A 24,393-nucleotide genomic window follows, 5' to 3' on the forward strand; every position below is an offset into this window, starting at 1 on the left:
CGTATTTTTTCTGTTCATCACGTTGAAGATTTCCTGCCAGTTGTTTCTGGCCTGCCAAGTTTCAGTAGATAGGTCTGCCACTAGTCTTATGGGTCTCCCTTTATATGTTAGAGCGTGTTTATCCCTCGCTGCTTTCAGAATTTTCTCTTTATCCTTGTATTTTGCCAGTTTCACTATGATATGTCATGCAGAGGATCGATTCAAGTTGACGTCTGAAGGGAGTTCTGTGTGCCTCTTGGATTTCAATGCCTTTTTCCTTCCCCAGATCAGGGAAGTTCTCAACTGATTTGTTCAAGTACACCTTCAGCCCCTTTCTGTCTCTCTTCCTCTTCTGGAATTCCTATTATATGGATATTATTCTGTTTGCATCACTTAGTTCTCTAATTCTCCCCTCATACTCTTGGATTTTTTATCTCTCTTTTTCTCAGCTTCCTCTTTTTCCATAATTTTATCTTCTAATTCACCTATTCTCTCCTCTGCTTCTTCAATCCGAGCTGTGGTCGCCTCCATTTTATTTTGCATCTCATTTATACCATTTTTTAGCTCCTCATGACTATTAATTAGGTCTTGATCTATGTAGCAATAGATTCTCTGCTGTCCTCTATGCTTTTTTCAAGCCCAGCGATTAATTTTATGACTATTATTCTAAATTCTTGTTCCGTTGTATTGCTTAAATCGTTTTTGATCAATTCATTAGCTGTCGCTACTTCCTGGAGTTTCTTTTGAGGAGAGTTCTTCCATTTCATCATTTTGGGTATTCCCTGGGGTGGCGCAGATCTGCAGGGCACTTCTCCTGTGCTGTTTGGAGTAACTTGTGTTGGTGGGCGGGGCTGCAGTCAGACCTGATGTCTGTCCCCAGCCCACCGCTGGGGCCACAGTCAGACTGGTGTGTACCTTATATTCCCCTCTCCCAGGGGCAGGACTCACTGTGGAGTGGTGTGGCCCCCGTCCAGGCTACTTGCACACTGCCAGGCTTGTGGTGCTGCTTTAATGGGATCTGGCATATTAGCTGGGGTGGATCCACAAGGTGCACAGGGGCGGGAGGGGCAGGCTTAGCTAGCTTTGCTGTCAGTGGTCCCTGCGGGAGGGGCCCTGCAGCTCCGGGAGGGAGGAAAACCCATCAGAGGGATGTATCCACAAAAGCACAGCATTGGATGCTTGCACGGTGCAAGCAAGATCGGTGATGGGAACTGGTTCCCTTTGGGATTACGACTGAGGGATGGGAGAGGGAGATGGTGCTGGCCAGTGCCTTTGTTCCCCGCTGAGCTGAGCTCTGTCTTCCGGGGTTCAACAATTCTCCCTCCTGGTGTCCTCGCCTTCCCGCTCTCCGAGCAGAGCTGTTGACTTTTAACATTCCAGATGTTAAGTTCCGCTGGCTGTCAGAACTCACGGTATCCGGCCCCTCTGCTTTTGCAAGCCAGACTTCAGGGGCTCTGCCTTGCCAGGTGGGCTGCCCTTCTGCTGCCCTGGCTCCCTCCTGCCAGTCCGTGTAGCATGCACCATCTCTCCTCCCTTCCTACCCTCCTGTGTGGGCCTTTTGTCTGTGCTTGGCTTTGGAGAGTCCGTTCTGCTAGTCTTCTGGAGGTTTTCTGGATTATTTAGGCAGGTGTGGGTGGATCTAAGTGATCAGCAGGATGAGGTGAGCCCAGCACCCTCCTGTGCCGCCATCTTTATCCCTAGTCTTCTTTGCCCATTTTTTAATCTGATTTTCTGTGGGGTTTTTTGGTATTGAGTTGTGGGAGTTCTCTTAATATTTTGGATATTAATCCATTATTTGATATATGATTTGCAAATATCTTCTCCCATTGAGTAGGTTGCTTTTTTGTTTTGTTGGCAGTTTCCTTTGCTGTGCAATTTGGTATAGTTTTTTTTTTTTTAATTTTTAAAAATGTTTTATTACTTTTGAGAGACAGAGCCAGAACATGAGTGGGGGAGCAGCAGAGAGAGAGGGAGACATAGAATCTGAAGCAGGCTCCAGGCCCTGAGTTGTCAGTGCAGCAACTGATGCAGGGGTTGATCCCACAAACTGTGAGACCATGACCTGAGCTGATGTCAGATGCTTAACTGATTGAGCCACCCAGGCACCCCATAATGTAGTCTTAATATTTTATTTTTGCTTTTATTTCTCTTGTCTGAGGAAACATATCTAGAAAAATATTTCTATAGCCAATGTCAAAGAAATTACTGCCTAGGTTTTTTTATAGGGGTTTTATGGTGTCAGGGCTCACATTTAGGTCCCAAATCCATTTTGAGTTTATTTTTGTCTGTGGTGTAAGAAAAGTAGTCCAGTTTCATTCTTTTGCATGTAGCTGTCCAGTTTCCCCAGCATCATTTATTGAAGAGACTGTTTTTTCCCCATTGTGTATTCTTGCCTCCTTTATTTATTATAAATTAATTGAGCATATAAGTGTGGATTTATTTCTGGGCTGTTTTATTCCTTTTATCTATGTATCTATTTTTGTGCCAGTACTGTACTGTTTTACTACAGCTTTGTAGTATATCTTGAGATCTGGGGTTGTGATACCTTCAGCTTTTTTCTTTCTCAAGATTGCTTTGGCCTATTTGGGATCTTTGTGGTTCCGTAAAAATTTTAGGATTATTTGTTTTAGTTCAGTGAAAATGCTATTGGTATTTTGATAGGGATTGCATTGAATCTATAGATTGCTTTGGGTAGTATGGACATTTTAACAATATTGATTCTTCCAATTCATAAGCATGGACCATCAACATTTCTTCATGTTGTCTTCAATTTCTTTCATTAGTGTTTTTTAGTTTTCAGAGTATAAGTCTTTCACCTCTTTGGTCAAGTTTATTCCCAGGTATTTTACTCTTTTTGGTGCAAATAAAAATGGAATTGTTTTCTTAATTTCTCTTTCTGCTACTTAATTATTAGTGTATAGAAATGCAGCCAATTTCTCTGTATTAATTTTGGGTCCTTCAACTTTATTGTATTCATTTATTACTTCTTTATTTTGAATTACATTTTTTAAGTAGGCTTCATGCCTAACATGGAGCCCAACATGAGGTTTGAACTCATTACCCTGAGATTAAGCCCTGAGCTGAGATCAAGAGTTGGAGGCTTAACTGACTGAGCCATCCAGGCGCCCAGTAAAAATAAAATCTTAAGGGGTGCCTGGATGGCTCAGTCGGTTGACCGTCTGACTTCAGCTCAGGTCATGACCTCATGGTACATGGGTTTGGGCCCCATGTTGGGTTCTGTGCTGACAGCTTGCTCAGAGTCTAGAGCCTGCTTCAGATTCTGTGTCTCCTCTCTCTGCCCTTCCCCCATTCACGTTCTGTCTCTCTCTGTCTCTCAAAAATAAATAAATGTAAAACAAAAAAAATCTTAAAAAAAAAAAAACAACCCAAGAAGTTTTTGTGTGGGTATTTCCTTTTATTTCTCTTTGGTTTATACCTAAGAGTGGAATTGATGGCCGTATAGTAACTCTACGTTTAATATTTTCAGGAACCGCCAAATTGTTTTCCAAAGCCGTTGTACCATTTTACATTCTTTTTTCTCCATTGTGGTAAAATATGTATAGCTTAAAATCTATCATTTTAACCATTTTTGAGTGGAAGTTTCAATTGTATTAATTATATTCACATTTTTGTGCAACCATCATCACTGCCCATCTCCAGAACTTTTTCATCTTTTTAAACTGAAACTCTGCACCCATTAAACAATAACCTTCCATTCCCCCCTCCCTTCAGTCCCTGGCAACCACCATTCTACTCTTTGTCTTTATGAACTTGACTTTGTCCATTTGTAGCTGGGTCATTTCACTTAGTGTAATGTCTTTGATGTTCATCCATGGTATAGCATATATCATGATTTCCCTCCTTTTTAAGGCTGAATAATATTCCATTGTATGTATATACCATGTTTAAAAAATCCATTTATCTGTCAGTGGACACTTAGGTTGCTTCCATCTTTTGGGTATTGTGAATAATACTCATATGTACATTTATTTATCTTTCTGGGTCTTTGTTTTCTTTTTTTGTTTTTGAGAGAGAGAGCATATGCACAGGTGCAAGCAAGGGAGGGACAGGGAGAGGGGCAGGGAGAGGGAGAGAGAGACTTTTTAGCAGACTCCACATCTGGCATGGAGCCCAACATGGGGCTTCATCTCCCGACCATGAGATCATGACCTGAGTGAAATCAACAGTTGAATGCTTACCTGACTGAACCACCCAGGTGCCCCTGGGTCCTTGTTTTCACTTCTTTTCTATATATACCTCGAGGTAGAATTGCTGGATCATATGGTAATTCTCTGTCATGTTTTGAGGTCCTATAACTTTTTATTTATTTACTTATTTTATTTCATTAAAATTTTTTTTTAATGTTTATTTATTTTTGAGAGAGAGAGACAGAACATGAGCAGGAGGGGGCAGAGAGAGAGGGAGACACAGAATCTGAAGCAGGCTCCAGGCTCTGAACTGTCAGCACAGAGCCTGATGCAGGGCTTGAACTCACAAACCACAAGATCATGACATGAGCTGAAGTCAGATGCCTAACCGACTGAGCCACCTAGGTGCCCCATTTGTTAATTTATTTTAAAGATTTTATTTTTAAGTAATCTCCACACACAACGCGGGGCTCAAACTCACAACCCTGAGATCAAAAATCGAATGCTTTACCAACTGAGCCAGCTAGGTGCCCTGAGCAACTATAACTTTAAATACTCATAATATTTATCTAATAACTCCCCCTTTATTTGTGTTATATTTGGGAAGAAAACCATGATCTTAATGTTTGTTGAGTTCACTGACATTAGTTCAAATGATTTTATATATATATATATATATATATATCTATATCAAGGAACAAGAAAGTAACCAGTTAGACTTACTTCTAATATCTCTACATGGTGATAGTGCAATAAACATTCATTGAACATTACTATGTACCAACCTCTATGATTGTGTGTGTGTGTGTGTGTGTGTTCATATCCACATACATACATATAATTTTGTTTAGCTGCATTATCCTTATTCTAGTCTACTGTGATTTGGAGTCTGTCGGTAATTGTGCATAAATAAAAGTCAACACTTTTCAATAGAATCCACTTAAATATAAAGATATAGTAAACTACAAACTCCTGTTACCATGTTCCTCACCTATATTTGTTTCAGAAAGATAATTTTGTTTTCTTTTGAGCATTTTCTTTGCAGATCTTTCTTTCTTTTTTTGCCCATAATCAAAACTTTATTGAAAAACTGATACCAAAATAGATCACTGCTATATACCTTACAAAATTAAACATAATTACATTATCTTGGTAGATTAACTGGAATTACTGAATTGATAAGGCTTTCTGCAATATAACACAAATTCAAGACGTTGTGTGGATTATTAGTGTTGCTTTCTTCTAAATGAACACCCTTCTGTGAGTCTGGCCTTTCCTTCTGTTGGGTGGCACAACACTGTTGAACAGCCTACCCAAAGAGCCACTGTCTAAGCATGGCTGCAAACCATGGTAATCTTGTAGCAACTTGGATGTTTTACATCCATAAAATTGGAATTTAGGCTTTTAGCTAGCTGTTTCTCTGTATGTTTTTTGTTTTTCTAAGGACGGGTATAGTAAATCTCTAGCCAATGAGGACAGGTCTCAATATCATTGGGGTATATACTGAGAAGACACCTGGAAAGGCATCATAATATACACATTCCTTTATATACCAGACTATACATTTGGTGTCATCTATTATTTCTTTGCTCCTATCAAACATACCACTAAGTTCTCTTAAGTGTTTCCTTTTTTTTGTTTGTTTTTAAAAACCCAATGTATTTACTTAATATAGTCATCACAAGGGCTCAACCAGAGACTTAATTTAAAAAACAGAAACAAAACAAAAATAACACCACAGTTTAAGATACAGAGTTCTAGGCAGAAATGAAGGAAAGGACAGACGATCTAAGGAGAAAATAAAAAGACAACACAAGGAAAGAGGGTAGACAGCCAGGGATCTTGGCTGGAGACCTGCTTTGAATAGGTTTCTTGCAGATACTTCTTATATGCTATAGGGTTTTTCTAGAGCTCAGCAGCGAGTGTGTTCAAAGGGCTATTGATGTTAGGTTCTAGCAGGCTCTGGATGGACAGTAGGATGGTCCTGACGTCATACAGTGCAGACCACTTATCTTTCAGGATGTCCAGGCAGATGTTACCCTGGGTGTCCACGTTGGGGTGGTAGCAGGGTGTGAGGAACTTAATGTAGGCATTTTGCCCCTGGGCAACTCCAGGGAGAGCCTATACCTCAGGTCCTCATACACTATGCCAGCTGCTTCATGGATGGTCCCACCCATTTGAAAAGGTTGTCTGATTCAGGGAAGGCAGAAATTCCTTTGTCACCAGACATCATAAGGATCATTAGCTTCTGCTATAGCCTCTTGCCCACGGGGCCCTGGGCGGCATCCCCGCTGGGCTCAGCTCCTTTGCTGGCAGTGGCTGGGTTGCAGTTCTGGGAGGCCATCTGGACGGCGAGACAGAGAGACAGAAACTCAGAGAGCACAACTGCACCTGCCTCGTAACGGCTTTCATGGTATCTCTCTTTTGTCCCTTTCCTACCTCTTTTTTTTTTTTTTAAGTTTTTATTTATTTATTTTTTTAGTCATTTGTACATGAGGTTCAAACTCACAACCCTGAGATCAAGAGTCGCATGCTCCTCCAACTGAGCCAGCCAGGTGCCCCTGTCCCTTTCCTACTTCCATTGCTCATTCTATAGGTCTTGATCACTACCTGAAGGATTATTTTAACAGTTTTAAGTTAGAGTTTCTCTTCTTTTTCCTTCTTGTGAGAATCATCTTTATTTACTATTAATATCATCAAAAGCTTAGAGAAAAATCTCCAAGGAAACAAGGAGTAGAGGGCCATAAACTGAGTCTCTGTCACAGCCAGGAGATAAAGTCCATGAAGGAGATATCTGAAGAGTAGGAAGATAACCAAGATAGTATATACAGTTTTGTAGAAATCAAGAGTTCATTTTAAGAAGATAGGAACAAGAAGAAAACATGAGAAAGGGTATCCAAATTATATGCTATTGGACAAGCTTATCTTTTGCTTGTTTGCAAAAATTTGGCAAAGGATGTTCGTCTATGGGATGTTATTATTATAGGACCTGGACAGTTGGTGGGAATGGAATGAGAAGAATGAAACTGGTTTTAAAGCGACAACAGAGTCAGGAGAAGGAGTTAATTTCCCCCCAGGAGTTCATTTCTCCCCAATATAGGGAAGTTCTATATGTATATTTGAAGTCTGTACAAAGGGAGATATTGAAAAGGTTATAGAAATATAGGAAACTTAAGGCTGTGGAGGATGTGGGGAGGAAACAACAATAATAGTGGTAGTGCTAGGGGCTGAGTAGGGATGAGAATACCCATTGATGTTTTCCTTTTCAGATGAAAAGGCAGGAAGATGGTGTTTCTACTAGATATTTTCTATTTTCTTCGTATAATAGTTGGTGAGGTCTTGTGCCAAGAAGGAGTAGATGCTAACTGGAGGGAGTGGAGAAAGTTTGGAATAGTTAGTATTGCAGGGTTTGCTAAGGAGCCATCAGGGAATGAAAAGAATTACTAAGTGTCAGAAAGGGCCCTTTTGAAATGCATTTATGGAATACTGTTTATATTCTGAAATGAATTTGAGGGGCGCCTGGATATCACATTCAGGTAAGCATCTTGATTAACCGACTCTTGATTTTGGCTTAGGTCATGATCTCACAGTCGTGGGATTGAGCCCCCCCTGTTGGGCTCCTTGCTGGGCATGGGGTCTGCTTGGGATTCTCTCACCCACCCTCCTTCTTTGCCCCTCCCCAGCTCAGTTGCGCATGTGCTCTCTCTCTCAAAATAAAGAAACATTTAAAATGAATTTGAACGGGCTCCTGGGTAGTTCAGTTGGTTAAGTGTCCATCTTCGGCTCAGGTCATGATCTCCTGGTTCATGGGTTTGAGCCTCGCATCAGGCTCTGCACTGACAGTTCAGAGCCTGGAGCCTGCTTTGGATTCTGTGTCTCCCTCTCTCTCTGCGTCTCCCCCGCTTGCACTCTATCTCTGTTTGTCAAACATAAATAAACGTTAAAATGAATTTGAAAAACCAATGTAACCTATAGTCTCTTGAGTTGGTGTGAATTTGTATAGGAAAGTCTATTAATTGGTACTTATACATACTTTAGCCTCATGACAGTATGTTTAAGAATTTTATGATATGTAGTTTAAAATTTTCTTACTCATTAAGAACAAAATAGTTCCTTTAATCACCTTCTGAATAGTATTTAGAATTGTATTTTAAAAATAATATGTAATTAATTATGGTGAACTATGTATTAAATGTTATTTATCTAATGTCACCTTATTTGCTTACTTTAATATTGCTATTTTGTGTGCATCTGTGGGTTATTTCTGGACCTAAGCTTTATTTTATTTTATTTATTTTATTTTTTTATATATATGAAATTTATTGACAAATTGGTTTCCATACAACACCCAGTGCTCATCCCAAAAGGTGCCCTCCTCAATACCCATCACCCACCCTCCCCTCCCTCCCACCCCCCATCAACCCTCAGTTTGTTCTCAGTTTTTAACAGTCTCTTATGCTTTGGCTCTCTCCCACTCTAACCTCTTTTTTTTTTTTTTTTTTCCATCCCCTCCCCCATGGGTTCCTGTTAAGTTTCTCAGGATCCACATAAGAGTGAAACCATATGGTATCTGTCTTTCTCTGTATGGCTTATTTCACTTAGCATCACACTCTCCAGTTCCATCAACGTTGCTACAAAAGGCCATATTTCATTTTTTCTCATTGCCACGTAGTATTCCATTGTGTATATAAACCACAATTTCTTTATCTATTCATCAGTTGATGGACATGGACCTAAGCTTTAAATTACTTGAGAATAGGATTTAGGTCTTATGCTTCTTTATTCCTCTCCTCCCATCCTCTATTACACAGTTGTGTAATTAAATACAGTGTTCAATTAAATGGATGGTAGAATGTGTTGTACATACTCTAATTCTTAAAAGAAGCTTAACTTTTCCTTTTCACAATTTAATATATTATTTTTTTCCCTGATATAGAGAAATCCAGTTACACTCTTAAAGGAATTGTCAGCAATAAAGTCTCGATATCAAACTTTGTATGCCCGCTTTAAACCGATTGGTATAGAACAGAAAGAGAGTAAGAACCGCATTTGTGCTACTGTCAATAAGACGATGACCATGATACAAGAACTACAAAAGCAAACAGATGTGGAGGTAATGCTTCCAATTGACAAGTTGGATTTGTAGAGTTTTAATTCTGAGTGTCTCTTTGCAAGATGAGCCCCCATTTTCATTTTGAGATTCAGCATTCAGTTTGAACTGTTGATAGAAATGAGATTTTCCTGATTCCTGAAGTATAATAGTTCTTATCTCCTTTTGTTTTAAAATAAACATGTGGACTTGACGTGGTTACTAAAGAGGTGTGCTATCTTTGATTATACAGCCATGGCAGAAGAGAAACATTTCTAATGCTTATTAAATCTACCAGCTTGTAGTTCGTTTTAGAACTAGTGAGACTGAGAAATCTGGAAAGCATCTATACCAGTGACTTGTTTTAGTTCTCCTTTTCTACAGTTGGGTTGGTGGGCTTGGGGAATCCTGACCTTCATTCTCTTTCTCCATCCCTCATTGCCCTCTGATTTCTTGTAAAAATCCTTGTAATTGTGAACCTTTATCACTGATTATGTAAAACTCTTCAGATATAATGGAGTAAAAAAAAAAACCAATATGAACTGCTGACCTAGGCAGTATCATCTTAAATAGCCAACTGAAGGATTTGGTAGAATTTTCATTTACTATTAAGGCAAAGTTGAAGGCTTTCTTTCTTTCTTTCTTTGTTTCTTTCTTTGTTTCTTTCTTTCTTTCTTTCTTTTTTTAAGAGAGAGAGAGTGCGCACAAACACAGGGGAGGAGCATTGGGAGAGAGTGAGAATCCCAAGCAGGCTCCATACTCAGTGTGGATCCTGACATGGGTCTCAATCTCATGACCATGAGATCATGACCTGAGCCAAAATCAACCCAGGTGTCCCCAAAGTTGAGGGCTTTCAAAAGAAAAGATAGTTTGTATGTAGTTGGAATCATAGAGTAGAACTTAATTATATGGACAAAAGACATCTATATAATTTTTTTTATCTCTGGTGTCAACTCCAACCAGTTAACTGGTAATACCTGCTTAGAGTGCTGTATTAAGGAACTGTGTTTGGGTGTTGCACAAAAGCTATCGTTACGGGCATGCAGCTAGGGGCAGAATACATGGGGTTTTATTTGTTTGTTTGTTTATATTTTTTTTACCAACCCTGAACTAAATTTGGTTTAAGATACTTGAATTACAGGCTGGTAGTGAGAATAAATCTCAAAGGTTGATTACCAAGGTTAATTTGGTCAAAAATTCTTTATATTACCAATGGCAGAAAAGAGAATAGTACCTGATTAAATTTTTCAAATGGTACCTTCAGTGGCACCTGGGTGGCTCAGTTGGTTAAGCATCGGACTTCAGCTCAGGTCATGATCTCACTGTCTGTGAGTTCGAACCCCGTGTCAGGTTCTGTGCTGACAGCTTAGAGCCTGGAGCCTGCTTCTGATTCTGTGTCTCCTCTCTCTGCCTCTCCCCAGACGCTCACTCTCTATGTCAAAAACAAAATAAAAACATTGTAAAAATTTAAAAAATAATGAAATGATACCTTTGATGTATTTCAGAAGGTTGTTTTGTTTTGTTTTATTTTTTTGGTGCAAAAAGGTGATTTTATTAAAGCACGGGACAGGATCCCTGGGCAGGAAGAGCTGCCTTTAATTTTTTTTTTAAATATGTATTTATTTTTAAGAGAGAGAGATTGTACATGTGTGCATGAAAGCAGGGGAGGGGGAGGGACAGTCGTTCTGAAGCAGGCTCTGTGCTGACAGCAGAGAGCCTAATGCTGGGTTGGAACTCACAAACTGAGATCATGATCTAACGCCGAAGTTGGATGCTTAACTGACTGAGCCACCCAGGTGCCCCGGATGTACCTCAGGTGTTGTATACCTCAGATATTATGTCATGGGGAGAATGAATAGTGGCAGAGGAAAGAGTGATTAGAAAGGACATAGAGAGAGGAGTGCCTGGGTGGCTCAGTAGGTTGATCATCCAACTCTTGATTTCAGCTCAGGTCATGATTCCAGGATCATGGCATCAAGCCCCACATCAGGCTCTGTGCTGAGTGTGTAGCCTGCTTAAGATTCTCTCTCTGTTTGCCCCTTTCCCCAACTCATGCTCTCTCTCTAAAATTTGGGGAAAAAAGAGGGGGTCACAGAGGGAATAGGAAGTAGGAGTTTAAAACAGGAAGGGTGTGGCAGATATCTCCTCTGCTGTCCTGCCCACTGCTCCCTTGTGGTGTATTCAATAAACTTCTATCTCCTTAAAACAAACAAACAATAAAAAACAAACAAACAAAAAACAATAAGGGTCATGACACATACTAATAAGTAAAATGCAAAAACAGTATATTTATGATATACAGTATGATTTATGATATATATATATATATATATATATATATATAAATACAACTCAAGGCATATTCTTCATTGTTGGTGATCAGAGTGTGAAAATAGAAGCATATAAACTTGTTCTAAGGAAACATCTTGAGGAGAGATTAAATGTAGTTCTAAATGTACATATCAACATATATGTACAGAAATCCATAAATTTGTTGAAGCACAGGATAAATTTAGGTGGGTGAAATAAAAGTCACTATTTTGGGTTTTTTTGTTTGTTTTAAATGTTTATTTTTGAGAGAGAGAGAGAGAGAGAGCACACACACAAGAAGAGGAGGGGCAGAGAGAGAGTGAGACAGAATGTGAAGCAGGCTTCAGGCTGTCAGCACAGAGCCCGACACAGTGTTCAGACTCTCAAACTGTGAGTTCATGACCTGAGCTGAAGTCGGATGTTTAACCAACACAGATGCCCTGAAAAGTGATATTTTGAATGCTGTGGTAATAAAAATTGTCCCCACTGGGTACAGTCAGTAAAAACTATATTTCTGACTAAGATTAAAAAGTGGTATAGAAAATAGTTGTAATAGTGATAGAGGATTTCAGTCATCTAATTATTTGTAAAGTTCTTCATTCACTTAAAAGATGTACCTGCAGGGGCACCTGTGTGGCTCAGTCAGTTGAACATTTGCCTGTTGCTTTTGGGTAAGGTCATGATCCTAGGGATGTGGGATTGAGCCCTGTACTGGGCTCCGTGGTGAGTGGGGATCCTACTTGAGATTCTCTCTCTCTCCCTCTGCCCCTCTCCCCCACTGGTGCTCTCTCTGTCTCTGAAAAAAAAAAATAAAAAAGAAGTATCAGCAATGAGCAATAATTATATTTAAGGTAGAAAACTAATGGAGCTTTTACTTTGGATTACATTACAAATAAGGAGAGATGACTAAAAGGTTGGTTATAAACCTTGAAGAAGGAGATAATATTTTCGATTCAATGATGGCCATGTTGGGAAATGTCAGATGTGGTGGGACTTGTATCTACTACTTTAAAAATGAGATAGTAGAAAGTTTAGAGAAAATTTTCATGATCAAAATGTGGAAGAAAAGAAAATGGCATCTGTAGAGAGTTGTATAAACAAAAATAGTTCTATGAGCCCAGAATTTAAAAGACATGTAAGGTAGACCTTATAAAGGAAGTGTAGAAAGAGGTGTGTCAGTCATAGGGACAGAACTGTGAGAATACTTATGAAAGCCAAAGGCTAGATTAAGTTGAGGCTTCGGAAATTTTCTAAAATAACCAAAAGGGCCTTTAAGATTATTTTGGGAACATGAAGAACGATATAGGGATAAACTTACTTAAGGCAAATGTTGCTTTTTTATAGACAACAGAAAGCAAATAGAAAGTAAAACTGTTCAGGTATTATTTTGCTATATCTTTTTTTTTCATTCTACTTCTTTTAGAGAGAGAGAGAGAGAGAGCGTGAGTGGGAGAGAGGGGCAGAGAGAGAGAGGGAGAGAGAGGGGATCCCAAGCAGGTTCCGCTCTCAGCGAGGAGCCGACAAGGGGCTCAATCCCACCACCCTGGGATCACCACCCGAGCCGAAATCAAGAGTTGGAAGCTCAACCAACTGAGCCACGCAGGCACTCCCCTTGTTATAGTCTTTATAAGAGTGCAAGGATAGAAAATGTGTTTGAATTGATAATATTCAAAAATGGGACTTGAATTTATAATATTAAAAAATAAATAGGGAGGTGAGAACAGAAAAGGAGGTGAAAGGAATACTTTTTAGTTAATATAAAGACATTAAGGCTTAAATACACTTAATTATAAAGGTGACCACCAAGACACACACACACACACACACACACACACACACACACACACACACACCCCCCACACACACACAGGACTAGATTGGTTCCAAAATAAAAATGACCAAAACAAACCCCCAAAACAAATATAATTAAAAAGGTATTAAAAACAGAATGTGTGGTATTCCACTGAGCTCTGAAACATTTGTATTAAGGAAGAAAATTTTCTACAAGTTTTAGATTGGTTAATTCCTGGAAAAATTCTTTGAAAATTTATGAAACAGGTCGTCTGAAATCTCTTGAACAGTTATCACAACAAGAAACATGGACTCATGGAGAACAAAGTCCTTTCAGAATAATACCATTTCCTGTTTTTGAGATAGAAGAGGGAAATTCTGTAATTATTTGGGTTGCAGAAAGGCATATGATTGTTTTTCATTTTATCTATGTGAATATTTTTGGTAAATGTTGGCTTGATCAGCCAAACCAGCTGGGCAAGCCCAATAGCCAAATGTGGCTGTACAAATTAAAATGTATTATTATTTTTAAATTTTTTTAATGTTTTTTATTCATTTTCTGAGAGAGAGAGAGAGAGAGGAAGACACAGAATCCAAAGTAGGCTCCATGGCCCGGAGCCTGATGTGGGGCTTGAACTCATGAACCATGAGATCATGACCTGAGCTGTAGTCAGACATTTAACTGACTGAACCACCCAGGTGCCCCTAAATTAAAATTTAAAGTAATTAAATAAAATAAAAAAATCAGTTCTTCATCTACTGATTAGACAGCACAGATATAGAATATTTTCAGCATCACAGAAAGTTCTGGTGGACAGCACTGCTCTAGAGATTCTTATTCTGTAGGTATAGTGTGTTCCAGATTCGGCAGTCTCTCTAGAGATGACCTATATAGTTAGGCGGAGTTGTAACTATTTGATTCTTCACGTTGTACTTTGTATAATTTCCCCATTAACCCTGTTTTAGCTAGCCCATTGGTGAGTGCCCTATGAAAGTCCTTTACATTTCCATTTGGCTTCTATTCTTCCTTTTGCTGTTTGCTCCTATCTGCTTTAGGCAGATACTGTTTGCTGGGTTGTTTTCTCAGCATCTATTCGCCCTTGCTGCCTAATAGAACACTGACTTTCTTGAGATGTGTGCCATCCCTAGCTCGTGTCTGGGGCAAAGTTGGTGCTTTCCTCAGCTTCAGGGCGTGCATCTCATTGGCAAGGGAAATGGATTTTCTTTTAACTAAATTCACTCAGGAATGGGTTTGTAACCCATGTGACATGTGAGAAGGGAAAGTCTAGACATAGGAAATTAGAGTTTCCTCACTGCTGAGAGACCTCTAGGAAGAGAAAACTTCTTTTCTTCTTCTAAACATTATGTATAGATGTGATGCCTAGAACTGCTAGAGCCATTTTTCCTTTCAGCTTGAGGATAAACCACCACCAAGGATATTAGATAAGGTGGAAAAACCCAGTCTTTATGTTGAGCTGCGGAATAAACCAGTCCTGAAGTCTGACCTTTTTCTGTAGTTATTGTGCAGTGATAATAAATTTTCTTATTATTTATCCATTTTTAAATGTATTCCTGTTACTTGCAGCTAAAAACATCTCAATTATCCTTCAAAATTTAGTTCAATTTAGTTCTCCACTTCTGAGGAAACTTCCAGACTATTTTATTCACATTTCTTTCTCAAAATGCTTTTAGAATATAGCAGTCAAATGTGACTTATTTAGTTTTGTTAAATTACAGTCCTTAAACTGTTTGATTTATTGGTTTTGTTTCTTAAACTTAATTGCAAGTTCTTTGAAAGCTCAAACATTAAAAGTACCTTGTATTTGGATAGCCAAATATCTATTTTATCCTGCCTTCCTAATTTGTGATTATAGACATAGTATGAGCTTATGGAAACATAAAAAAAAAAGCAGAAATTAACTAAATTACACAGTTTTTACAGATTTTGAAATAAAGATTTTCTCATTTGTTTTTTAGCTGTCACCACTGACTAAAGAAGAGAAAACTGCAGCAGAGCAATTAAAATCTTTTGTTCAGACTTATGAAGAAGTGGACTTGCAAAAGGGAATTCTAATGGAGAGGAGATCCATTCCAGAAAGATTTAAGAAGATGTCTTGTTAGCACTCGATGACTAGAGGTGGGGGGATGGAGAAGGAGATTTGGCTTGGGTAACTGGATAGTGATGCCTTTCACAAGAGAAGGTCCTATAAGAAGGGCAGATATTATATGAATAAAGTTCAGCCAAAAACATGGAATGGGAATAAAGGGATTTAAATGTATGTATGTACACACAGTCTTATTATTTCAGACAAGGAAGTCACGTAACACTATTTTGCATTTGTTTTTGTATAGTTGGGAGAAAATGGATGTCCTGGCCTATCATAAAAGGATATTTATGTACTATTGGTCAGTAGATATGAATGAGCATGCTTTGGAAATTAACGGATAGAAAAAATATTTGTATTATATTATACATTATATGTATATAATTTTATTTTTGAAAAGTTTTGATTATAGGTAATGGTCACATTATTGGAAACTGCTAATATGTGACCTAAAATCCTCCACAAAAGCTAACATTAGTAATAATAAATTGGCTTTTCTGTGACAGCCTCACTTTTCTTATTCCTTCTTGCTGCTAATGTTGAACAACATGAATTTTGCTTTCAAATGCTGTTTTAGAGTGTCTCTGTTGTATATCAACACTACCTTTGTTCTCCTTCAGCCTATATTATTATAATTGTACATTCTATATGAAAGCTAAGAAACTGAAAACAGAGGATTACTGGCAACTGTTACTTGCCAATTGTGTGTATTTCCTTATTTTATTTATTTATTTATTTTATTAAAATTTTTTTTGAGTTTTTAAAAAAAATATTTATTTTTGAGAGAGAGAGAGAGAGAGAGTGTGAGTAGGGAAGAGGCAGTCACAGAATCTGAAGCAGGCTCCAGGCTCTGAGCTGTCAGCACAGAGCCTCATGCGGGCCTCATAACTCACAAGCTGTGAGATCATGTTCTGAACTGAAGTGGGATGCTTAACTGACTGAGCCACCCAGGCACCCTAATGTTTATTTAGTTTTAGACAGAGAAAGAGATACATAGAGTGTGAGCAAGTGAGGGGCAGAGAGACAGAGAGGGAGACAGAATCCAAAGCAGGCTCCAGGTTCCGAGCTGTCATCATAGAGCCCCACGTGGGGCTTGAACCCATGAACCACAAGATCATGACCTGAGCCAAAATCGGCTGCTCAACAGACTGCCACCCAGGTGCCCCTCGTTATTTATTTGTAAAAAAATTTTTTTTAAGGTTATTTATTTATATTGTTGGGGGGTGGTGCAGAGAGATAGGGAGAAAGAATTCCAAGCAGGCTCTACATGTCAGCATGGAGCTCTGTGCAGGACTCAAACGCAAACCCTGAGATCATGACCTAAGCCAAAATCAAGAGTCAGATGCTTAACTGACTGAGCCACTCGGGTGCCTATTTGTTTTTAAATAACTATTGGCAATAAGGTAATCATAGGGACAGATTTTGATGCAAAGATGTTAATCACAGGGTTATTTATACTAGCAAAACACAAATACATCTGGCTAATGGAAGGTAAATAGGTGTATTCACATAATAAGAGGTCAAGCTGCCAATAAATTACTACTGTTAACCTTCTGGGAAATGCTGAAGCTGTGTTAAATGGGGGATAGGGGAAACAGATTGCAGTTTTGTAGTTAAGATTGGGCTTTGGAGTCTGCAATGTAAATACAGGTTTTTTGTTTTTTTGTTTTAGTTAATTTACTTAGAGTGAGCTGGGGAGGGGCAGAGAGCATGGGGCAGGCTCCATGTTGTCAGTACAGAAGTTGACTTGGGGCTTGAACTCACAAACTGTGAGATCATGATGTGAGCCTTAATCTAGAGTCAGACCCTTAACTGACTGAGCCACCCAGGCCCCTGTAAATAGCAGGTTTTAAATTCTAGTTATGTGATCCTAACCAAATAACTTCTGTGTGTCAGGATGGCTGGAAGCACAATGAGATGGTAAAGTGTTTGGGTTTGATAATTAGAAATTGTTCTGTAAATATTTCCATATATGTAATAAGAGGCATTGAAAAGACTAGGAAAGATGCATCAATATTAGTTCTGCAGGTGATAGAATTATACGTTCATCTAATTAAAAAAATTTGTTATGAGCATTTATTTGTCCATTAACAAACTTGTAATAGGTGACAAACAGGGTTGGGAGAGTAGTAGCTTCAGTTAAAATTGTACTGTGTAGTTGAGTATTTGAAGAACAGAACCACGCCTTAAAATTTTTTTAAAAATGTTTACTTTTGAGAGAGAGAGAGAGTGAGCATACAAGTGGGGGAGGGACAGAGAGGGGGACAGAGGATCTGAAGGGGGCTCTAAGCTAACAGCAGTGAGCCTGATGTGGGGCTCCAACTCATGAACTCATGAATTCAGATCATGCCCTGAGCCAAAGTCGGACACTCAACTAAGCTACCCAGGCGCCCCTCCCCTTTAGATTACAGAGAAATAAGTCACACTTCAGTAACATTTTCTTCAGTATTGTTAATATTTAGGAAGTTTTTGTCATGGAATGGCTCTGGGATGTGATGTTGATTGGTGGGATTGAAAAATGGTAGTATCACAAAGAAGTCATGACAAGTTCCTGGTGTTTTTCCTCTATGATTTCCTTCATAGTCATCCTGTAAATATTGGTTCTTCCCCCACACCCCCTTAAAATAGTTCTCTCTGCACTTCTTTATATATTCATTTATGATTCCCAAATACAACTTCTTCTATTAGATCTAGATGCATAGATCCATATGTCCAATAAAAAAATTCTGAGTATTCAAATTGATCACTTCCAGAGTACTTACTGACTTTATTTTGTCCATGGGCACTATTCTGTTACCTAGAATTAAGAAGTTTGTATCTTTATCTTCTTAGCCAATAAAATCTATAATTCTTTCTCTGAAATGTTCATGGTATCCAACCTCCACTTTATTTTCACTCTTACTACCCTAATTTAGGTCTTTTATTTCTCATTTGGATAATTATTTTTTATGTGATTATAGTGTTTTTATGTCTTAAGTTGTAAGTAATACAAATTAATTTTAATACAAATTTAGGTTTTAGGAAATTAAAACATACGAGTGTGTCTATTCTCCAGAAATTATCTTGAATCTCTTCAGATGTTTCATTTATCATTATCTATTTATTTATGTATGTATGTATGGTTTTTTTGTTTTTTGTTTTTTTTTTAGATAGAGTGCAAGTGAGAGAGAGGGGCTGAGGGAGAAAGAATCATATACAGCTCCATGCTCAGCACAGAGCACCATGTAGGGCTTGATCCCATGACCCTGGAATCATGACCTGAGCTGATATCTACAGTTGGACACTAAACCGACTGAGCCACTGAGGTGCCCTCAGATGTTTCTACATATATACACAAATTACAAATATTTTTTTACAAAAATAGGCTGATACCATATATTATACTGCAGCTGCATTTAGGTTTTTTTTTTTTTTTTTAATTCATTTATTTTGAGACAGAGAGGCGTGAGTGGGAGAGGGGCAGAGAAAGAGAGACAGAGAGAGAGGGAGAGAATACCAAGCAGGCTCTGTGCTGTCACTGCTGAGCCCGATTCAGGGCTTGAACCAATGAACCAAGAGATCATGGCCTGAGCTGAAATCATACCCTTAACCAAATGAGCCACCGAGGTGCCCAGTGTTTTTCATTGTAAATATATTTTGGATATTTTCATCACACACTTCTGCTATTGTTTTGAACAGTTGTAATCCAATATATGGATGTACCATGATTTTTTTCAGTTCTGTACTGATAGGCATTGATAAGCTGTATAATAGACAAGTTAGATTTGTTGGAGTTGGGGAGAAAGGCAGCTAGGTCCTCCTTTAAGGAATTCTGAGGTCCCAGGTTTCCTACCTCCATGTGGTAGCTAGGCATCCTGCCAACTAAATTCTTTTTTACTTAAATTAACCATAATCTGTGGCTACAACCATTGACACCTAATTAATAGTATAGGTTTTCCAATTTTTCACTATTATGAACTGTTGCAATAAATCTTTAAACATTTTTGGGTTCTTGGACAAATATATTAGCATAAGAACTTACTTTAATATTTATATGTTGTAATTTGTCTTATTTTTTTCACTTCTCATTACTCTTTGAATCCCAAGAACAGTACTGTGTTTCACAGATAACTTTTTTGAGGTAAGATTCACTTAGCAAAATTAAACATTAACCATTACTACAATGTACAATTCAGGGCGTTTTATTATAAATGGTGGCGTGCAAACATCAAGACCATAAATAAGTTTTGGTTAAAGAATTTCCAGTAACAGATTAATCTTACTAAATTATCCCTGTCCATGGCTCACGTATTAAAAAATTGTTGTCCACTACTTATAAGAAAGTCCAAATCCCTTGATACTCAAGAGCTTCTTTCTAGGTTATTGTTGATTCTTTACGTGTGCACTGTAGAGTGGGTTAAGTGTAATAGTGGTTTGCAATAAATCAGAAAGGAAAAAGTAAATTCAGATTAAGAATTTGATGTAAGACCTTTGTCTCACACCCTCAATTCCTGCCATCTGTAGACTTCATGACAAAATTGTATGAAGACGCCAACATAGGAAAGCTGAACACAGCTGACGCTTGCACTTTCCATAGTCCCATAAGCGACGGCTCACCTCAAGTGAAAAGACACGCAGGATGGAGTGGTGTAGATCAAATCTCTACAGTCTGTGGTCCCATTCTTCCTGAAACGACATCGCTGTAGGCTTCACAATATGAGTAGGTGGGGCAGAAGTCTCAAAACCCGAGAATCTGGGGTTCCTTCCAAAGAAAGAATCACTAGCCACCAATTCTACACCATGGTTTCTCAAAAAGTGCGGGCCAAAGGCTACCTGCAGCCAAATCAGCGGAGAATGGCTGTGGACGATTTTGTGGAGCCTTATCTTAGAATCAAGTCCGAATACCTAGGGGTGTGGCTTCAGAGTCTGTTTCACTCAAGCACTCCAGGTGGTTGTTCCAGTCTTTGGCGCGCCAAAGTTTGAGACTGGTGGAGCGCCGCCCTTCCCTAAGGGCGCAGAGGCGTGGAGACCAGCGAGCGCCAAACTCTCATCCGCTTGCGCGCTAGACTGTGGCCAAAGACACGCAGCCCTGCGGCTGCTAGCAGCCAAATCTCGTGTGCGCCCCCGCACCGCGGGAACTAGTCGCCCGCCTCTCTCCTCCCCGCTCCCCTAACGCCGCGTTCTGCGCGCATGCGCACCGCGCCTTTCCTCTTCGCCGCTCCTTCAGCTGCCCTGGTTACCGTTGGTGTTTGCGAATTCCCTGCAGCACCTTCTTTGCTGGAGACCAGCGCCGCCGGGCTCTAGCAGCAGTTCGATACGCGCGCGCCCGCGTCACGTGGTGCGAGGCTCCCTCACGGTCGCTGGCGGGCGGCTTAGCGGTGAAGAAGCAGCTGCGGCCACCGCTCGCCCTCCCACTGCGCCCTAGGGCGGGTGCGCGGATAAATATGGCGAAGTGGGGGTAGCTGGCGCCGAACCCGACGCGATGGGGCGAGCAGGTGGGGCGGTCGTCGGAGCCTCCTGAGCCACACGCCGGCGTGGTTTTCGTCGGCGATTTGACCTGGCGACCTCGGGCCGGCGCCCAATAGATCAGACCACGGACTCCGCGGGTCGCCGAGGACCCCGCCGAGAGCCGGAGGCAATGGATGAACAGAGCGTAGAGGTGAGGGGGTTGAGAAGGGTGGTGGTTACTCTCCCTCCGCCACCCCCTGAGCCTTCTTTATTTGGGGCGCCCTGCCCTAGCCCTCCCTGTAGTAGAGCACCCCCACTCCGCCGCTGCGGGTGTAGTGAGGGCTGGCCCAGTGCGAAGGACGCCGTGCTAGGTCCGCAGCTTTTCGGGTGCCTTGTCAGGTGGTGGTATCCTGGCGTTTTCTGGGTGTCTTGGCACCGGTACTCATTCTCAGGGTTTTTGCAAACTACAGTCTGGGAAGAGCAAAACTGCAAATTCATTAGATAGACGTGCCGTGCACTCGCTACCTGTTCTTGGGAGTTCAAGTGCAGATCCAAAACTCTCCAACTGGAATCATTCCTCCCCGACCCGTACATTTTGCAGACTTCTGCCCTTCCTAAATTGAATGAGGATATACTTTTATTATCCTATTTGTAGTTTTCTGGAACAACCTATTCTTTTATATTTGGCTCTTGTGAGCTGTGATTCCAAATGGTTGAGATATTTACTTAAAGGCCAGTAACATTAAAAAAAAAGATTGCTTATTGGACCTAATTATTTAACAGTTGTCGAATTTTGAACTTTCCATTACCTTGGTCCTTAGTAAGTTGCAACTGTATTACAGGCACTCCAGTTGAAAGTAGTTCACCCAATGGTCTTATTGTCCACCCTACCCTCCCCCAGCGTCTGCATCTCACAGGTTCTTTCTGGTTCTGCAGAGTCATGATTGGACTAATGAATAATTTTCTCCTTAGTTCCTCCTGCGAAAGTGTTATAAAGGTTTTGTAACGTTTTCTTGTTTTGGGAGCGTTTAATTCTCCTGGGATGGAGTAAATAAATGTGAGTACGGTAAAAATAAAATATACAATAAGTTGCTTTTCATTATGTCTGTTTTCTTGTTAGTTACTTCCTAAAATGATTTATCTGAGGCTTGCAAACTATCGTTTCTTCTATTCTTCTTTTTTTCTTTTCAAAGCCTTCATGGGGCGACCACTAAAATTTTCCATAGGAACAAAATCTAAGGCTCCAGTAAAAAGCTAGTTGGTTGGAGTATCAGGGCAAATTCAGATTTCTGGATTCTGAATTAGTTTCTTTCTTGATCAAAGTACACTCTGTTAGTATATGTATCTTTTTTAAAGGTTTTTTGTTTTGTTTTTTTTTTTTTTTTTAATTTTAAAAGCAGTCCATCCCCTTGGGGAAATTGCAGAAAAAGTCATATAGTTCATTCAGTCAGTCCATCTTTTTTTTTTTTTAGCTGTTCTGCATCATAATAAGGATTTTTTTTCTATATCCTCAAATCAAGAAGTTTCTAGTGACTGTCATAATCTGTATTAACTGTCCTAATTTTTTTTATTAACTGTCATAATTTAATATTTTGATATTTGGGTTATAGCCACATTCTTGTGATTACAATTTATGCTCCAGTGATAATATTTGTGCACAAGTGTGTTTGCATTTCATGTTCTTTCCTTAGAATAGAGCCACTGTGAAGCTTAGGAAAGAAAAAGCACTTTTTCCAGATGTTCTGAGGTACACTGGGCCTTGACCAACCAAGTACTGATAAGACTTATTAAAACAGGTTATATCAGCCCAAAATTAATGTCAATGTTGAGTGAGTTGTTTTAAGCATGCTTTTTACTTTTGATTCAGTAGTCTAAATCTGGTGTACCTTACATTTTTTATTATTTTCAGAGCATTGCGGAGGTTTTCAGATGTTTCATTTGTATGGAGAAGTTGCGGGATGCACGCCTGTGTCCTCATTGCTCTAAGCTTTGTTGTTTTAGCTGTATCAGGGTAAGTTGCATTTCTTTCTACATGCCCTTAGTGTATATACGATGTGTTGTAAAAATCAACCATATTCTTTTAAAATTATTTTTTTAAATGTTTATTTATTTTTGAGAAAGAGAGAGCATGAGCAGGGGAGAGGCAGAAAGAAAGGGAGACACAGAATCTCTAGTAGGCTTCAGGCTCTGAGCTGCCAGCAGAGCCCGATGTGGGGCTTGAACCCATGAACCATGACATCATGACCTGAGCCGGAGTAGGATGCTCAACCGATTGAAGCACCCCAAAATCGACCATATTTTTATCTTTTTTTTTTTTTTTAAGTTTATTTATTGTGAGATAGAGAGTGAAAGAGAATCCTAAACAGGCTCCGTGCTATTAGTGTGAAACCTGATGTGGGGCTTGAACCCATGAATCTGTGAGATCATGACCTGAGCTGAAACCAAGAGTCAGACACTTAATCAACTGAGCTATTCAGACACCCCAGTTTTGTTATCTTTTTAATTTTTACATTTTGTCTCCTTTTAAAAAATGTTTTAAATGAATGTTTCTTAATAGGGAGACCATCACCATATATTACTTAGTACTGTGGAGGTGAGATAACTACCATGAAATGTCTAGAAATCAAAACCCATTATAATTTTAATATATTTATTAAATCATTGCACATTTAACAAGTACCTGTAAAGTGGTTGCCTGCATTGTGTTTGGGGTTGAAGACTTCTAAGATAAATGATGGAGTGCTTGCCCTGAAGGAGCTTAAATCTAAGTGACATAATGGGCTCCCTTTATACTGAAGAATGTATGTATAGTGTCATAAAGAGGCACTAACAAAGTGCTGTGAGACTCAGAGTTTATACTGTTGGATGGGTAGGATGGAGAAAAAGCTAATAATGGGTTCAGAGGCTTAGATTAAAATCGTATAATCTTACAGGTATAAGAGACTTTAGAGATTAATATAGTCCATTGGCTTTTTTTTTTTTTTTTAAATTTTTTTTTCAACGTTTTTATTTATTTTATTTTTTGGGACAGAGAGAGACAGAGCATGAACGGGGGAGGGGCAGAGAGAGAGGGAGACACAGAATCGGAAACAGGGTCCAGGCTCTGAGCCATCCGCCCAGAGCCCTACGCGGGGCTCGAACTCATGGACCGCGAGATCGTGACCTGGCTGAAGTCGGACGCTTAACCGACTGCGCCACCCAGGTGCCCCTAGTCCATTGGCTTTAAAACAAATGTAGGTGAACCCCTCAAAGAACATTTTGAGGAAGCCTAAGATGTGAAGCAGAAGAACTTCTTTTTTGTGTGGAGGGATTCAGTAGCACAGCCGCAAATCATAGTTAAAAACTGCCCTGCCCACGTTACTCGCAGTAGGTTTTGTCTTTTACTGGGAAAATCAAAGCCATCTAACATGCTCTTCACCTCAAAATTTCTCTGTGGTTCCTTATTTCTGCCTTAGGAAGATAAATAAACCTTTGTCGAGAGTAATGGTTGTAACACTTAAATCACTTGCTTCCGGTCACACAGCTAACAAATAATAGAGCTGGA

The 24,393-nt window shown here is 39.5% G+C and overlaps 2 protein-coding genes and 2 pseudogenes across 9 annotated transcripts in view; 2 read left to right on the top strand and 2 right to left on the bottom strand.

The window, feature by feature from the left end:
• SKA2 (spindle and kinetochore associated complex subunit 2) overlaps positions 1-15,927 on the top strand; it is a 46,393-nt gene extending 30,466 nt beyond the window's left edge. For both annotated transcript variants that reach the window (XM_015088418.3, XM_015088419.3), the window contains 2 exons: positions 9,064-9,240; positions 15,295-15,927. In XM_015088418.3, the coding sequence (XP_014943904.2) occupies positions 9,064-9,240; positions 15,295-15,438 (321 nt within the window). In that variant the 3' untranslated portion in view covers positions 15,439-15,927. The remainder of the gene's footprint in view (positions 1-9,063; positions 9,241-15,294) is intronic.
• On the bottom strand, positions 5,197-5,766 carry LOC128313478 (40S ribosomal protein S27-like; annotated as a pseudogene).
• Positions 5,758-6,649, bottom strand: LOC106989961 (ubiquitin-conjugating enzyme E2 C-like; annotated as a pseudogene).
• A 4,668-nt stretch (positions 15,928-20,595) lies between the features above and the next one.
• TRIM37 (tripartite motif containing 37) overlaps positions 20,596-24,393 on the top strand; it is a 143,253-nt gene continuing 139,455 nt past the window's right edge. For 3 of the 7 annotated variants that reach the window (XM_027034244.2, XM_027034243.2, XM_015088416.3), the window contains exons 1-2: positions 20,597-21,060; positions 22,759-22,860. In XM_027034244.2, the coding sequence (XP_026890045.1) occupies positions 21,040-21,060; positions 22,759-22,860 (123 nt within the window). In that variant the 5' untranslated portion in view covers positions 20,597-21,039. Of the gene's footprint in view, positions 21,061-21,840; positions 21,907-22,758; positions 22,861-24,393 lie in introns of those variants that run through there. The other 4 variants (XM_027034246.2, XM_027034247.2, XM_015088414.3 and 1 more) reach the window with 3 other exon arrangements.

This window comes from Acinonyx jubatus, chromosome E1, assembly GCF_027475565.1.
Source record: "Acinonyx jubatus isolate Ajub_Pintada_27869175 chromosome E1, VMU_Ajub_asm_v1.0, whole genome shotgun sequence".
Classification (NCBI taxonomy): domain Eukaryota; kingdom Metazoa; phylum Chordata; class Mammalia; order Carnivora; family Felidae; genus Acinonyx; species Acinonyx jubatus.